General features: G+C 33.6%; 1 protein-coding gene across 3 annotated transcripts in view; it reads left to right on the top strand.

The window, feature by feature from the left end:
- Positions 1 to 18,022, top strand: part of Slc4a10 (solute carrier family 4 member 10) — a 204,074-nt gene that overhangs the window by 116,020 nt on the left and 70,032 nt on the right. For 2 of the 3 annotated variants that reach the window (XM_050122405.1, XM_050122421.1), the window contains exons 7-9: positions 6,482 to 6,573; positions 13,000 to 13,157; positions 16,816 to 16,903. In XM_050122405.1, coding sequence (XP_049978362.1) covers positions 6,482 to 6,573; positions 13,000 to 13,157; positions 16,816 to 16,903 — 338 coding nt within the window. The remainder of the gene's footprint in view (positions 1 to 6,481; positions 6,574 to 12,999; positions 13,158 to 16,815; positions 16,904 to 18,022) is intronic. The other variant, XM_050122411.1, reaches the window with a different exon arrangement.

The raw sequence follows: 18,022 nt of genomic DNA, 5'->3' as shown, positions 1-18,022 counted from the left end.
ATTATGGGGACCTTCTGAACAAATAAACTTTGTCTTCACTGCTTTTATTGAAAATCAGATAATAGCATACAGATAAAAATAGGTTTATTCAAACAGATAATAATTTTGTATGCTGCAATTTCTGTAATTTTTACTGAGGTTAATATTTGTATTTGAAAGTTTCATTACATTTTAGGGTAAAGGAAAGAAGGTGTGAGATTTACTGGACTGATCATTTATTATCCTTTGTAGACCTGCAAGCACTGTTGCTGATTTAACTTTTGCTAAAATTCAGGAGAGAGGACAGAATTACAGCTGTGATTCCCAAGGCTATGTGTAGATTCAAGGTCTACAGAAAGTACTTTTGTTTCCTTTGTGAAATGGCTAGTTTTTCTGAAAACTAGGATCTGAGTGACTCTGTTTCCATTTCTACAGTCAACCTTTATATGAACACATACAAATCTTTCCAGGGCATGTGTTAGGGTAATAGAAACTTGGAAGCACTTCTAATAAGATTCATACACCCAATTAAGTATTGTTGTGCAGCATCCTGTCAGCAGTAGTTTCTAAGCTTAGGCTTCTAACACCTCCTCATAACTCTGTTTTGCTTCCTCACACACTTTACATAATTATGTGTGTTGAGAAGTCTGAAAATATGTATAGACTTCAACAATTTAGAAATAAGGCTCCTACCCACAAGCGAAAGAACGCGCGAAAGACCTTTACTACTAAGGTTCTCAATCTACTCGTGAACCCTGCACACTGACAAACTCAAGATAAACAAAGAAATTGGAATCTATAAGCATAAATATAGAAATGACATTCTGTTTCAAAACATGATTAGAGACTTAATTTTTATGTTGAAAAGAGATTTAATGGAGTTTTAATGTCCAAAGAGCTAAATGTAATATCTTTTTTTTTTTTTTAAAGTCTCTTCAGCAAAGTGTTTTACTCAGAAAGATTGACTTCTCCTCTTTTAAGGTTATAAAGTCAAAATACTTGAAAATAGAACATGTTTGTATTTTAAACTACAAAAGAGGCAAAGATATAGAAATAAGTTCTCTACCTTTGTATAATGTGTTTCTGATTTAGGGTTAAAAATTAAAATGCACTAAAAAACAAAGCGATATTTGCCCAAAGAAGCCTAAAAAACACCTAGAATATGTTTCTGTTCCCTTTATTGAATTGCTCTTGGGGTATGCTAACTTACTTGTTCTCTCAAAGGTTAAGTCTCTAGACACTGCATTTCAAATGTAGGTCTTCCATGTTTCATATATTGCATCAACAAAATAGCTTATTATCTTTCTCTTCTCTTTCTCGGTATATGCTTTCTGTTTGTATTTTTTTTCTTAGTCATTTATGATAATTTGTGAATCTCATCTACAAATACACTGATATATATGTACACATTACATGTATATGTAAATATTGTTGGTGTTCTGCACATTCTCCTCAGGGCTAAGACACAGGATGCTATGGATTCACCATGCATTTCTAATGCCACCATGCTGTGTTTAACTTTCACTTTTCATTAAGCATCAAAACTGTGAGAATTAAAATGACTGATTCCGATGTTTCAATAAGAAGTGACAGTTACATTTGGCAAAACAATTGCAAAAATAATAGAAAACAGTATCTACTTTGACATTAGAACCCTGTAAAGTGTACTGAAATGAAAACTATCCATACTATTCAAGTCATTCCTTGATTCTAGAAATATTTTTTCGAACACAAATGTGACTTGTGTTAGGTGATCAATAAATCAAAATAAATTAATGCTTATATTATGAAATAGGACAGGCATTCTCTTAACACATGGAGAAATTCATATTGCAATTCTATTGTAAAATTATGTTATTTTCCTGATTTCATGTTTTTGATAATTCTTGGGCCTCATGGCTTCTGTAGTATGGGGCATCTCATTCCTCCATCATTACTATTGATTTCTAGCTCTTCTTCTTTTGCTTCCACATCTTCCCTCCCTCCTAGTTAGAACACTTTCCAATTGCACGTTTTCTGGCTGCAAAATCTGAAAGGGTTGCAGGGCTTCTATTAATTTCTCTAAATTACTGTTCAAAATCTTAAGTGGAGAACATTTAGATTTAGAAGGATGGGGTATATGTTGAGTATTTTGATTTTGACCTGGGTAGATTGCAGCTCCTATGTTAATGATGTTTCTTTGTTTTATTACCTTAAATTAACTTTTATTATAATGCTGTACTTTTATTTCTAGATGCATGAGGTCTTTATGTTTAGAAATTCTTTTTAATATTGTATTATCATAAATAAGAGAGCATGTAATATTTATCCATCATAATGGTCTACATTAAAAGAGAAAGCTAGAATATTGCTTCTTAGTATCGCTGGACACATAGCACATTAAGAAATTCCAATATATGAAAAATGTTAAAATAAAATTAAAATTATGTTAATTATACATGATTGATGTGCCTGTTTAAAGGCTGTGTTATCATTGGGCTATGGAAAATTGGTTTTTAAGAGCAAATATATTTCTAAGATAACATATTTAAGATTTTAATTTTTCATTTGAAAATAATTATTTCCAGACATAACAGTTTTTAACAATTTTAATTGCATGCATACTCTTTCTCTTTTTGAAATGTAACTCACCTAGTCATAATTTTCTAAATATTTATCTTTCTTTCTCCATGTTTTCTATTTCCATAAATAAGTGTATTGCTGCACATGTATGTAACTTTGTCATTCATCTCTATATTTCTTCATTTTGCTCTGTCTTGTGTCTGTCTCTAACAGGCTCATCTCATCTCTGTACCTCCCTCATCTCCTACCCTTTGGGTACTCTAAATGCGTTGAAGGTTCTGAGGTAGTGTAAACCAGCTTGGACTCTAGGATAATAGTACTGTACTTCCATGTCTTCATCCCAGTTTCCTTCTAGTACATGTGATTTAGACTGGATTAACCAGTAGCAATTAATGATACATGTTGGTAATAGATTATTTAATGATTTGAATTAAACCAGATAAAAATTTTGAAACTGCTTTTATATCGTTCATGCACACAGTTTACATATATGAGAGAACTGTATGTAAAGACTCAAATACAATTCAAAGAAAATCAAACAGGTGCTAATATAAATGCTATATACTATACACTTAAACTTATATATATGAAACAAATTATATTTTTATTAAAATATATAACCATATTTTAACAGGTAAATAAGTAATGTAAATGAATTAAAAATGAATGTTGAATAGAAAAGATGATGTTAGATTTCTCAAATATTTACACTTCAAGAGTCATAGACATCAGTTTATATTAGTGATAATATTTCATCAAGCTTTGAATAATTTTCATGAACTATAGTAAGAATAGTGAGTTGATATCTGTTTCATCGTGGTATCTTAATGCCTTGAGATTTACATACTATACTAGTAAAGGCAATCCAACTTTGTGATGCCATTTGATTACAGTAAGTTTCCATATGGACAACGGGCAGTGGACAAGGGGAGGAATTAGAAGGAGACAGGCAAATATTCGTTTGTAAGCATAGTGTCAAAGTAACTAGAAACTTCTCACAAGCCAGCAGAACTTGCAAAGTTTCCAGTACCCGAGTGCTGATTTCTGACTTGTTTCCCCCGGAGAGGAAAATATTCTTGCAAATTCTTCTCTCTTCCATTAGAAAACAGTCACTATGCCTGAGAACTGTTATTGTATGAATGACATTTTTTTTCATCACAGAAGTCAATCAGCCATCATATTAGAGATGCCCTTCCCTAAATTTATTTATTCATTTTATGTGATAGTATTTGAGTTTATGAAATGCCTTTTGGAAATTAAGCCCATAATCTTCTGAAAGGTAGTGACTGTTGAATTAAATAAGTCTTAAGCAAAAAAAAATGATAGTGCACTACAAAATTATGAAAGCTATTTTACAGTCTGAGGAATCTAGTAGTATTATAGACTATTGCAAAGCATGCATTTTAGCTTTATGTATATAACAAGCAGTATATGTTTCACCTGAAATCTGTAATTTTCCTAACTATCATAAGCCAAGCTTTTTAAGCTTAGGTCTTAAATGATACCTACAGATTCTCAGTACCCTGCAAATTTGTCAAAACTACTTTGTTTATATTATTTTACTTTAATTATTCACTGTATACTTTAGAAGTAACATTACAATTTTAAATGCTATTTAAACTTTGAAGGACTTTTGAGAGTGACATATAAATTTATGTATCATTCTAAAGTATAGAAGATACATATACTGGGGCTTCTGTACCTATATCAGAAGATATCTGTACTATAGTACACATTTTCCAGACATGTCTGTACTCTGGAAATAGCATGTACTTACTGCCATCTAACATGCATCCTGCTTGATATCCAGAACTAGGTCACTATTAATATCATTTAAAATATTCAGAGAAGTAGTTTCTAATTCACTTCCTTACTATCAGCTTTGAAAGGTAATATTTTATAATTTTTAATTTTAAAATAAGAATAGCATAGAACTGTAAATATCTAAATGTATCTATTACAATTATCATGTAATAGCAACACATTAGAAATCACAAATACTTACAAAATGAAATGTAAGTGCCAATGTTTAAATGTAGTTCATAACCTGAATATAATTTATGAAATATTGTTCCTGAAACATATGAATGAAAACAGCAACTAGATTTTTCAAATGACAAGTTCTAGCATATTTGCTATCTGATAATCTCCTCAAAGTTGATTTTGCATTGGCTTTACTCTTTTGATATGTTTTCTAACAGTTTTAAGCAATTGATATTTCATGTAGTTTCTGACTATATGACAAAAATTATTATAAGAAAACATATCTTTATTTTTTCTATAACTTGAGTCTTATCTCTCTATTTCACAAAATGTTTAATAAATTTAGTTTTAAATATATTTAATGCTCTAACGCATGAAAATATGGAGAAATGTTGTGAAACTGGTGATTGAAGACATCTGTTAGTAGCACAAATGCATTATGTAAAAGGCTTTTATAATAAGTTATTATTTTGAGAATGGTGAATTGAACGGCTGCTGATGAACAGTTCAGTTGTAGCTCCACATTGCAGGTAGAGATGGGAGAATGGAAAGCTCACCTGACTTCCTCTGAAGGATGCACACTGCCTTGAGTTCTGTATTCAAAAGTCAGAATCTGTGGCTGTGGTTTGAGGTGAATTTTCTTTAAGATGTCACTTTGTCTTTATCTTTACAACATATATTGTTTTTCTGTGTTTGATGGAAGCAGAAAAATGTTAAATGTTAGAAGAAAATTAAATCTATTACTTTCTGACAAAGTTATTTTTATCCAGAAATTGTTATCTATGAAAGGATGATCTTTTACTGACAGGTTACTAGTCTAAGCAGTAAGATTATAGTATTTAAAATAAATAATTTTGTTTTTGATCATACTTGATGATCAGGGAAAATTGATTTTTTTCTGTAACTATTTAAAGGAATTAAGAGAAGTTCAGAGTTGTAGCAATCAGAAAGTTTGAGAATAAAGGTGAATTCTGAATAAAACTGAGACTTCAGCATGGAGAGAGAGAAGTTAGGCACAAAGAGTACTTCTCATGCTTGAGAACAGTTAAAGGAAAAGGGATTTTGAAGCCATTGAGAAGAATGTAAACATAGTAAAGGCTTCAACATTGAATTTTTATTACTCGTTTCACAGTGAAAGTAACAAGTAGAGATGGGCTCAGGATAGGCAGGGGAAATTAATAAACCAGGCTACTTATTATTTGATTGCTAACTCTGGCAGATTTCAAAGGATTTGTGCTTTTAAGGACTGCTGCATAGTGAATGGCGGGCATTATGTTTTCTAGTTATTGTCACATTCCCAGCTCGGTTATCCAGATAACTAACCTCACCTTTCATACAAGGATGGAGAACTACAGTGTATTCATTCGTATTTTCAATAATGCTCGTGGAAAGCTGTACAACTCTAGTCTAGTGATCTTAATAGCAGATGAGTGGATAATTATAGTCACAAGATCTCATTTTTTTAATAAGTTCCACCTCTAAATTTTATTGCTAAAGTACATAGTGATTTTGTTGAAGTACATAAAAATAGAACCTAAAAGTATGCTGGACAGTTACTGATATTCATCTTTTCTGGTATTGTCAAAAATTCTTCAGAGCTTGGAGGTTATGCCTTTTTTTAATATGTGCAATTGGTTTTAATTGATATTTAGAAATCAATGAACTTTATGGTTAAATTTAATTAAGTTTTGAAGGCAGCTTCTCTTCAAAGAGAATAACCATTTAGAGTTTTAAATTGATAATTGACTTAAATATTCTTGATTGACTTCTCCCATTTCTATCTGTAACTGATAATCTCCACATTAATATAGTTCTGTTTAACTGAACGTTCATGCTTACATCACAAGCTTATTAAAAAATTCTACTTAGTTTAGTTAAATTGAAGTTCATCTTTCACCCAGTCTGCCTAGAACCGTGTAAGTAATTGTTTGTATTCTGTAATAACAATCTCTTTCAGCAGGTCAGGTTGTTTCTCCTCAGTCTGCTCCAGCCTGTGCTGAGAATAGAAATGACGTGAGCAGGGAAAACAGCACTGTTGACTTCAGCAAGGTAAGTCTTTCTTTATTTCACCTAAGTGGCTAAATTGCTAGTAGGATTTGTTACCTGTTGACACAGCCGTCTGCATGCCTTTATTTGGGTTCTTAGCCAAAGCTTTAAATTGTTATAGACAATGTTAGAGTTCAGCTCACATGCAGGGCTTTGCTTATGTGAAAAAACAGATGTGTAAGTTTTATGAATCATCGTTTGGATTCAGCCACTTGTATTGTATCTCTTGAAGTAAAAAGGACAACTCGACTTCATAGAGAGCATAATCTGTTGCTTTAAAATATTTTTTAGATGTCCCCCTTCAAAAATTCCTATTATATAGAAAAAAGTCATCTGATATAAATCTTTTTTTCTGATATAAATCTTTACCATTACTGTATAATGAGAAGTCAGTGTAAGGATACCCTAGAAGGTAAAATAACAGAATTTGAATAAAAACATGCCTAAGGGCTAATTATGTTGAGAGCTACTTGTAGTTGGGTTTTAGCTAAATAAAATAATTCATTTGGATTTATACTAAGAAAATAATGAGTTACTGAAATGAAGGGACTTCTGGCTGGTGTATGTGCTACAGTGGCTGTGGCTAAGTAACAGCTGAATAGAACAGAGAAGCTCCAATATTGGTCTAAAATCAGGATGTTGGACGATTTTCTCTGAGTGGCTGATAAAGAAGTATTGCTTTGGTAAAGCCCTTGACATTAGCAATAGGGAAGGGAAGTGGAAATGGATTTTGGTCTGAGGAAGTAATCTACATCAAAGTTCTGAAAAAAGTAATGGCCATCAGCACCTTGGACCTGTTTCAGCATTCCTGGGATATGCGTACATGAGCTAGGCTAGCTATGTGCATGCCTTTCCCCTGGTGCCTGGTGGAGAATTGTGGGAGCATGATGTACCAGCTTAAGTCTGTTAATTATGCGTGCAGGGACTGGGAGGCCAGCAAAAGGGGCATACTAGTCCATGTGGGATGAAACAAAGGCATGAAAAAGGACCTCCACACCAGCAAGAGAGAGAGGTGAGGGCATATTTGGGCTCTATTTCTACAGCAGTTCAAAGCTCATTTCACTGTATGGAGGCATGTAATTCAAATATTAAACTAGTTTAAATGTATTCCATCTGCCACTCTAAGAATTATATTTTTAAAGCATTATATCATCATTCATCTGTAAGTTATAATAAAGCTGTCACAAACTTCCATAAATTTAATTTTTTTCTGTTCTTAGTTCAAAATAATATCAATCTTAAAAGTGATGACATAAAACTTGACTGTCTTATAACAATGGAATAGTTGACATTTTTCAAAAACAGTGAGTTTAAAATATGTAAATTGTCCTTGAAATTAATTACTTTTAATATTAAAAACTTATACATTGAATTTCATATATCCATGTTATTTTGGAGTGTTTGGTAGCCTATCTTCATGACCTTCAAAAATAATGCATCACCTTTAAAGAGAAATGGAGATTGCCAATTAGACAGGACAGTAATCTCATCCCTAGGATGCCCTGGCAATTGGAACCATAGAAATGGCAAAACTAGGTTTTACTCTCATTTAATCCTTTCTTTCATCATCACATTTTCACTTACTGGCCCATTTAATGGGGAAGTTTAGGCCAGCCATCTGCAGCCCTCTGTCTTTTGTTCATCAGAAAGAACACGCCTGTGGAAGGCTGTATGTCTAGCATCTATCTTTTACGGCTTTTGAAGAAGCTCTCTACACTGCAATATTACCATTGCCTAAAATAATAATGTGTGCTTATTGTTTTGTTGTAGAGGTTCGATGGTATTGCAGTTTGTCAGACTGAACATAAAGTGACCACTGTATTAAGAGTGTGAATGGAAGTGTCAAAAAAATTTCAGAGCACACTTAACATGCTGGCCTCCACTGGATCTTCAGTGCCTTTAACAACGTTTGAGAAAGATGTTTTGTGAAGCAATCTTATAAGATTCAAAATTGCTTAGTCCCTAGTTTTAGACCAATAAAACAAAACAGGAAGCATTCCTAGTTTTATAACCTGGAGGAGCAGAGAATTAGGATTTGGAAAGCATTGATCCATCACTGTGGAAGTTATTCTTAGTGCCAGATTCTGAAGGGGTGCAAGTTAAGATGTCTTTAACCTAATGATTTCAGTTTACTGGTGGATTTTCTAAAGTTCAGCTAATCTCCACATTACTGTGTCCATTTCAGTATTTTCAGTAATGTTGTATAGATCCTAAATCTCACTCAAAAATTGAGACATTACAAAGGCCCTTTTCACTTTATGTAAATTGATCCTGCGTTCTACCATTGCTCAGTCTACACATCTTTAGCCTCTACAGTGTTTAGGCCCTCCAGGTTTATTCAGTTAACATAATCTGTTATGTCAGATTATGTCTCTTTCCACTATGCCTTCAAAAAGCAGGTGTTTCTAAATAATATAAACCTCTTTTTTTGTTTTGCTTTGAACACAATAGAAATGGCTCTTTTTTCTTTTCCTTTTTTTCTTTTTTGATTTTTTTATTGCACGCTACATTTTTCTCTGCTCGCCTCCTTGAAATGGCTCTTTTAAGTCAACAGTGATTCTTGTATTTCAAATGGTCCTAAAGAAGTGTCCCATAATTACCCACCTGGAAAGAACCTTTCCTTTTTGCATCTTTGTGCTGTGCATGAAGCATATTGGGAGTAAGAAACTTTAGTCATATCGTTTAGTGCAAAAAATGGAGTCCTAGAGAACTTACACGTGCCACCTGCTCCAGACTGCAGTGTCAGGCACCATTTGCCTCGAATGAACCCTCGTTAACTATCATGCTTTTAGTAACAGCTTTTTAAATTTATTTATTTATTAAAAATTTTCACCTCCTCCCATCTTCCCATTTCCCTCCCACTCCCCCCACTCCCACCACCCTTGCTTTCCAGTCCTAAGAGAAGTCAGGGTGCCCTGCCCTGTGGGAAGTCTAAGGCCCTCTCCCCTTCATCCAGGTCTAGTAAGGTGAGCATCCGAACAGAGTAGGCTCCCAAAAAGCCAGCACATGCAGTAGAATCAAAACCCAGTGTCATTATCAATGACTTCTCAGTGCTTTCTCTTTATTTCCACCTCCATTTCTTTCAGCTCTAGGTGTGTGCCTTGGCTGGGTATTTCCAGCCCCACCATGGTTTTCTCTTTTATCTAGTTGCCTAGAGATGAACTATTTTCATCAATAGTTTAAGTCCTAAATAACTAAAATCAGGCTTCTTTCCCTTCATGGTATAATAGTTGGGACCATAGAGTCTAGAAATATGGTATAAATATACAACTCCCAAATTGTAGCTTGACTCCTTGAAAGTTCTCTTCAAAGCACTTGAAACTTTCAGTATTTTTCTATGTCCATTTCAAGTGTCTGAATCCACTATGGGAGTGTCTTAGGAAGGTATTTTTTTATGGATTTTGTTGAGCTATACATTTTTCTCTGCTCCCCTCCCTGCCTCTCTCTTCTCTCCCCTTCAACCCTCTCCCATGGTCTCCATGCTCCCAATTTATTCAGGAGATCTTGTCTTTTGCTACTTCCCATGTAGATTATATCCATGTATGTCTCTCTTGGGTCTTCATTACTGTCTAGGTTCTCTGGGGTTGTGATTTGTAGGCTGGTTTTCTTTGCTTTATGTGTAAGTATTGTAACCTAGACCCTCAAGTACTCTTTTTGCAACTATAAATTAATACATGATTAAATTTGTGGTTCTTAAATACAGTGTTTTGTTTTAATAAGAAGGAATATTGCTAAATGAGATTATTTATGAATTGTGAACTAATATAATAATATAGGATTATTCTAGGTATAATTTAATCTGAAAATATAAATAGGATTAATGCATTATAAAATATAACACCTTTCATAAATATACATGTAGTGCAGAATAATATAAAATAATGATTGCAATACAATGATTGACCCCAGACACGTGAATGTAATTTATTGTATTTAAAATAAAAAGAAAACTTTGCTGATATTGAAATAAGATTCTGCATAACTTATTGTAGGTAATAAATATCAGTTATATGTCTTGTTTATTGTGATTTAAAATAATATATAATGGTCACATTTTTGTTAATTAAACTTCTTTAATATGCTATGCAATCCTTGACTCAACTGAATTTCAATTTAAAGCAGTTAATTCTATTTTTGCCTCTTCTCTGAGGTACAGACTTTAATAGCAAATACTTTGATATTGGTTGAGTTAAAAAAATAAATTTGAAAAAAGTCTTCTGGGCAGAATTTATACTTCAAGCATTACCAATAAATTTCCTATTAATTACAAATTATCTGTTTTTATTTTTATGTTAATATTGGCATTGCATCCGTGTCTTTGTACGTGCATGCCTGTGTGCACGTGTGAGCACTCGTGTGCGTGTGACGGTGCTTGTGTGCTACAGTGTTTATGTGAAGATTAGAGGACAGTATGCAGGAGTCAGTTATCTTCTTCCATTTGGATGCAAAGGATCAAACTCAGGTCTTAGATTTGCCAGCAAGTGCCTGAGCCAACTCACCTGCTTATTGGTCTTTGTAAAAAGTTATGCCATCTTTTAAAGTTTTGTTCTATTTGTCATAGATTTTTCTACATGTTGATTAAATTTAGTTATTTATTTTTTTAAACTGTGAACATTTTGTTAAAAGGTTGTTGCATATTTCTCACAGAGGTAGGCGTGGCTAGATGGAGGCTAAACATGAAGAGTAGCATTCATATTTTTAACACCCACATAAATAACGCCCTGTCAATCACAACAACAGCAAAGCCCAACACATACAGTATATAGCAAACCTTGATCCTTTTCCTGGAATCTTTCCCATTATGGCAAAAGTTCAGACATTACTAATTTAAAGCATTTTAAATATCACAATAAGACTGTGAATTAACCTTGCTTTCTACGAATTAAAAGGTTAGATTCTACAAAAGCAAAATACCTAGCATGCAATATTCATTATACATACGAGAAGAATTTATACATTTATGTTGGTGTATATTTATAGAGAAAAATGTGGAGCATGTAGCTTATAATATTTGTGAAATATTCTTTTTATGCAAACGTTTATTTTTGTAAATGATTCTTTAAGATAAAGTATCACTATACTATTGGTGGAATGCCGCAAATCTTTATTTCTAGTTGTGGCCTTGTTTTTCAGTGCTGGAGAGGTTATGTAGAGCTGACCACATGCTAGGCAAATGCTCTGCTATTACAGTTATATAAATTTCTATTATATTGAATCCTTTTAATTAAATCTAGCTAAATATAACTGTATTGCTGTGTTTTATTAATTTAACAGTCATAGTTTACATATAGCTTATCAGGTGTCTTTAAATAGCTGTACAAATGCCTTAATTTGATAAACATTTTAAACATAATCATTAGACTATAGCTATGGATTTATAAGGTGCTTTTTAAATTCTTTTATTTTTGAGATTATAATGTAACTATATTGTTTCTCCTTTTTCTTTCCCTCCACCAAACCCTCCCATATAACCTTTCTTGTTGTCTTCCAGATTCATGTCCTTTTTTTTCATTAAATTTTATTAAAATGCATATATGTGTGAAATATAGGCTGCTCAATCTGTATAATGTTATTTGTGTGCATACAGGGTATGTTAAAACGTTTTATTGATTTAAAACTTCTTTGAATAGTATTTTCTAATTTTTAAGCCTTCAAACTAATTATCTTGTCTATAAATGTCTTCCCAGCCTCATTGCTATATGGCAGAGCTCTCTCTCTCTCTCTCTCTCTCTCTCTCTCTCTCTCTCTCTCTCTCTCTCTCTCTTATTCCCACTTTCTTGGTCCCCTTTTCATTAGCATAATTGCATAAAACCAATTGCTAGGGCAGATAAACTCCTAGTCCCTAAAAAACAGCGTTCCATATAAAGCAACTCAAATGAGTTAGAAACAAGAAATAGGCCTTGCAGATTTTACTTTAAAGCCACTGTTTCATTTCCATTGAAGCCCCATGCATAAAAATGATATGTATTTAAAGACTCGTCTACATGCATTTTTCAGACATCACCCTTTCCTCTTAGCGTTTCTTTTTAGTGGTCCTTTTTTTTTATCTTCATTCATTTAAATCACAGACATTTCATAGTAGAAATTCAACTATGGATCTACAGTCATTTAAAATGCTATTCTTTTAACCCATTTTTTTCTTTATTCTGTCATGTCTCAGTTGTATGAACAACTTCAACTGAAGAATTTCTCAGGCCAACTGTACAATATGAAAAACATAACACAATTTAGAATTTAGAATGAAAACAAATGTTAAAGTTATATTATACTATAAGAATATATTTATTTTATATAAAGATATTCTTTATATATATTTATTTTATATAAAGAATTTTATATATTGAATATAAAATTCATTTATTATAAAATATTAAATTTGTTGATATTATAATTAAACATGATTAAAACATTTACTTGTGATGCTCTCAGGTTGATCTGCATTTTATGAAGAAGATTCCTCCGGGTGCTGAGGCTTCAAACATCTTGGTGGGAGAGCTGGAGTTCCTGGACAGAACTGTCGTCGCCTTCGTCAGGTTGTCTCCGGCTGTCCTGCTCCAAGGCCTGGCTGAAGTTCCAATCCCAAGCAGGTAAAAGTATCCAAGGAAGTTTTATGCTTATGGAATAATTTATCTTAGGAAATGGTAATGTTTTAATAAAGTTTTCTGACAAATCCTTTACTAGAAATGAATTTATTATCCATAAACCTGTTGTCTATTGCTTATAAATGTGGGAGGGGTGCTTTAAAAACTACTGTGACCTTCCCGTCTCCGTCTGGAACTTCATATTTCATGCTCCTCATCTGTAGAATTCAGGTCTATTTTACATCTATTCTACGGTTTTTCAAATATTATATTGAATTGTATGTTTAAGGAGAGGATCTAAGCATGTAGTCCCACTGGAGAGAATCATAGAAGACTTATTTTCTTGGATTAGGCCTTCAAAATCTATGGAAATGCCTGGTTGGAATCTAGTGTTCATGCTTCAGTACTAGGTCATTTGGTCTCCACTCTCAGGGTTTGAAGAATCATTGGTGGTCATCCAATGAACATGGTTGATTCTGGTCAAAAGGCCAAGTTTAAATTTATTACCTGAACTTGTTTTCTACTACCTAAGAATGCATTGAAACTAAAAGATAAAGGTAATTAAAAATGAATTCTCTTATTGTTGATTCCTGCTTTGTAGATACAAGGGTGTTCGTGGGTAAAGCTATGAGAAAAAAAAAACAAAGAGGAGAATATTGACTTTAGCATGTTAGATTCTTACTGCTTTATCTAGGAAGCTTGTTTCCTTCTCTCTGGAGACTATTTAACCTGATTCCTATGCACACATGGCCTTGGCTAACCATGGCAGAGCCTGTCTGCTTACAGAAATGGAAGGTGCTGAGAAGTGCAGCTGCCCTGGCAAGTGGGTTTAGAGAATATGTTTTCTTCTGGGAACCTCTAACTAGAACTCAAAACATAACACAAATTCCTCCACTATTTGGTTGTGGATAAGATATCCAGGCTATAGGGAATCATAGAAGTAAGGGAAGCCTCATTCATAAGGACCCTTTGGGTGAGGACTCTGTAAGGTCTTCAGTTGGAGCACATGTCTGTGTGGTCTGAGAAGAAACCTGGTCACTATTAAGGTTATGGAAGAAATTTCTGTTTATCCCATTTGGAGAATACTGCTATACATATCAGCTTTCAATTAAAAATGGGGAGGTAAACTGAGTATATTAAAATAGCATACAGTATGGATAAGGCTGCATTTTTCTACATATAAACTACATACTATTAAATATTCTGGATTCCAGCCAGTGGTGGTGCACGCCTGTTATAGAATTTTATTTTAACTAAGCAAAGATGTGTTACATTTGCTTATGCTGTGAAACTTTATTTTAACTCTGTAAAGGTGTGTTAGTTTTGTTTATGCTGCATTTGTTTAATTATGTAAAGATGTGTTGCGTTTGTTTCACCTTACCTGCCTAAGGAACCTGACTGGTATAATAATAAGCTGAAGAGCCAATAGCTTAGGCAGGAGAGGGATAGGCCAGGTTGGCAGGCAGAGAGAATAGGAATCCTGATCTAGGCTTGGAAAAGGAATGAGAGAAGAAGAGGAGAAGGAGAAGAAAGGAGAGAATGAGGGGCAGGCCTAGGGCCAAAAGCCAGGTATCCTCCAGCCAACAGACATGAGAAGCAGTAAAAGTAAAATATATACAAGGAAATAAAAAGTAAGAAGCACCGAGGCAGAAGGTTGATAGAGAAACAGGTTAACTTAAGTGAAAAGATCTAACCAGAAATGAGGCTAAGCTAGGCAGAACATTCAAAACTAAGTCTCTGTGTCATGACTAGGGAGCTGCTTGTGGCCAAAAAAGAAAGAAAAAAGAAAAAAAATAGCCTTGGGAGGCAGAAGTAGGCTGATCACTGTGAGTTTGAGGCCAGCACGGTCTACAAAGAGAGTTCTAGGAGAGCTAACACTATAGAGAGAAACCCTGTCTCAAAAAACAAAACAAACAAACAAACAATAGTTTCTGGAAATCTGGGATTCTGATTTCATGTGTCGTGTTTACTAATTGTAGAACAGTAGAAACTGTAGCAGTTTCAAATTCCCATCCAGTTAAATATTCTTATTTCACCACTGAGGAAGGTATCTGGAGACCTATGAGTAAATGAGGGCTGCTTATGACAGTGACATTTCTTGTATTTCAAAAAACAAAAAAGAAGAATTCTCAGGAGTAGAGTATAGCCATAATAGGGTTATATACCCTCACTTTGAGACGTGTCAGGCTTAGGTGATCTCATCCATACTGACACAGCAAAGTGTATGTAGAGACAATGAAGAAAAAATTGGGGGCACAATCGAGCCACTATGTAGGGAGAGATTCAAAAGATTGGGATATTGTTGTAGGAAGGCTGCTTGGGCGTTCTGTCTGCTCGGCAGTTCAGACCCAAAACAATTGCACAGAAACTGTATTAATTAAAACACTGCTTAGCCCATTAGCTCTAGCTTCTTATTGGCTAACTCTTAATTCTTAATTTAACTCATATTAATCTGTGTATTGCCACAAGGCTGTGGCTTACCACCAAAGTTTCAGAATGTCTGTCTCTGGCGGCTTCCTGGCTTCTCTTTGACTCTGCCTACTCTTTTAGTTTTTCCCATGTAAATCTTTCTGCCCTGTTCTGCTATGTGCTCAAAGCAGTTTCTTTATTAACCAATGGTATTTGCAGCATACAGAGGGATATTTATTTAGGAAAGGTAAAAAATAAAAGAAGATTAGATAAACAGAATAAAGAAAACTATCTGGGAACCCCAACTATAATCAGGGGCATGCCATAATTATCAAGGCAACATACAGTAGATATGTCAGAAAATTAATCTTTTAGGACATTATAAATAACGCCTGCAGTAGAAACTTTAAAATGAGCAAGATACACACAGGTTAGAAATCATCTCAGCATTTTATCAGCATTATAGCTGATAAAAGCTTCTGCCACCACATTCAACTATTTTTGCTTTTTATATATTAACTGCGGGTACACACACACAGAGAGTTGAATTTGGTTTGGATTCAATTATAACTGATAGAAAATTAATGTTGCATATAACCTCTAAGACTGTCTAATAGATGCTTCGTATGAAACTATATAATATCTAGAGCTTACAGCTAAGAACTATATCTGCTGGAGATGTCTTTAATACTGTAAACCATTTAACACATGAACACTACAGAATGCTACTGCAAAATACATGGCACTCTTTAATTTTCACACCTTTTCCTTTTCTTCTGCCTAGCTAATTATTAATTCATAGCAGTTTTATGTTCAATAAGAATGTGTGTACAGTGACTGGATGTTAATAATGTGTTCTCCCTTAATGTATAATACTTTATTGCTCTTCTTCCACTTGAGTGATCTTCATTTTGTGTACTTGTGAACTTTCCTGCTTTCTGTTCAGAAAGATTTAATTTTCCTCTCATCCTCCTCTAAGAATGTACAATCTTTACAATTCCTAGTCACAAATGTATAGGCTGTATAGACAGTTATATGCAGAAACCCTGGTGTTGAAAACACCCTAATATTCTCATTGCCTGATGATTTTATATAGAAGTCTCAACTATAAAACATTTCTAAATCATAATGAATTGTAAAAACTTATGCAAATTTTTACATCAAAACCCTGTTTGATTCCATTGAGATCGGTGATTATGCTCTACTAAGTTTATTGTTACATTTATAGCTTGAGTTTTTATTTTCTTCATTACAGATTTCTGTTCATTCTTCTGGGACCCCTTGGAAAGGGTCAACAATACCATGAGATCGGCAGATCAATTGCAACCTTAATGACAGATGAGGTATTTATTCGTGTTTCTAAGGAATATTCTCATAAGATATACCTAGGTTTAGAAGTCCCTTTCTTGACAGTTTTCTGGAAATCATATTTTTCGGTATTGGATCCAATTTTCCCAAGTTTTCACTACCAACTTTCCTTGAAAAAAATTACCCAAAAGGATAAATTAAAGCCAAAAATAATTTTTAAAGCTGATATGGTCATAAAAATTGTTAAGCATTTATATTTGTACTACTCTGTAAGCATGACTTATATGTTAATAGCATAGAAAATTTGGGGGGGAAATTACTTAGCTGTCTAAATGAAAAGTAGTAGTTAAGATACATAGGATATATAACACCAAAAAAGCTAGGAAAACTCTGCACACTCTCTGCAATTACCTGATATTTCTATATTTATATCTATATCTACCTATTTATATATATAGAGAGACATCTAGATATCTAAATATCTATAGATAGATATTCCTAACTTTGTGATTTTAAAACTATTAATGGAACTGTAGATGGATTTTGCTGATCAACATTATACAAATATATTTCTTTGTAAAAGAAAAAAATTGTACATTTCCATTTTGAATTATAAAAAACTTTCATGGGAAGATGTTAAGTCTCAAAAATGTAAGATTTTAAAAACCTGAACCCCTGATACCACAACAACATATGTGGTCAAACAAGATATGAACTAGAACACCAATAAACATGCTAACATGAAGGATGGTAATCTTAGGGGCCCCTATCCTTTGGCAAACAACAGCTAGCAACAACTATCTGGAGAGGGAGAGAGAAAGAGAGAGAGACAGAGAGACAGAGAGAGAGAATGAGAGAGAGAAAGATATATGTATATATGAGAGAGAGAGAAAGGGAGAGAGAAAGAGATAGTTTTTCTCAGGGCTGACCTTAGCTATCTAATACCAAGTGGTCAATCCTGAAAATGTACACACAGGCAACACAAAATAGACTCAGCAAATTATATTAATATATTTATATATGTAACAATAATAATCTTTAAAGGGGGGCTGTGAATTTGAGAGGAACATGAAGAAGGAGTTGGAGAGGAGATGGAGAATGTACAGGGTATTGGTCTATCACAAAAGAATTAGACAGACTTGGGAAACAAATGG

This window comes from Alexandromys fortis, unplaced genomic scaffold (assembly GCF_014885135.2).
Source record: "Alexandromys fortis isolate MF-2015 unplaced genomic scaffold, M_Fortis_MF-2015_v1.1 scaffold_8_9099976_23576923, whole genome shotgun sequence".
Lineage (NCBI taxonomy): Eukaryota > Metazoa > Chordata > Mammalia > Rodentia > Cricetidae > Alexandromys > Alexandromys fortis.
Note: the sequence above shows the minus strand (reverse complement) of the source record. Positions and strands in the feature narration are given on the sequence as shown.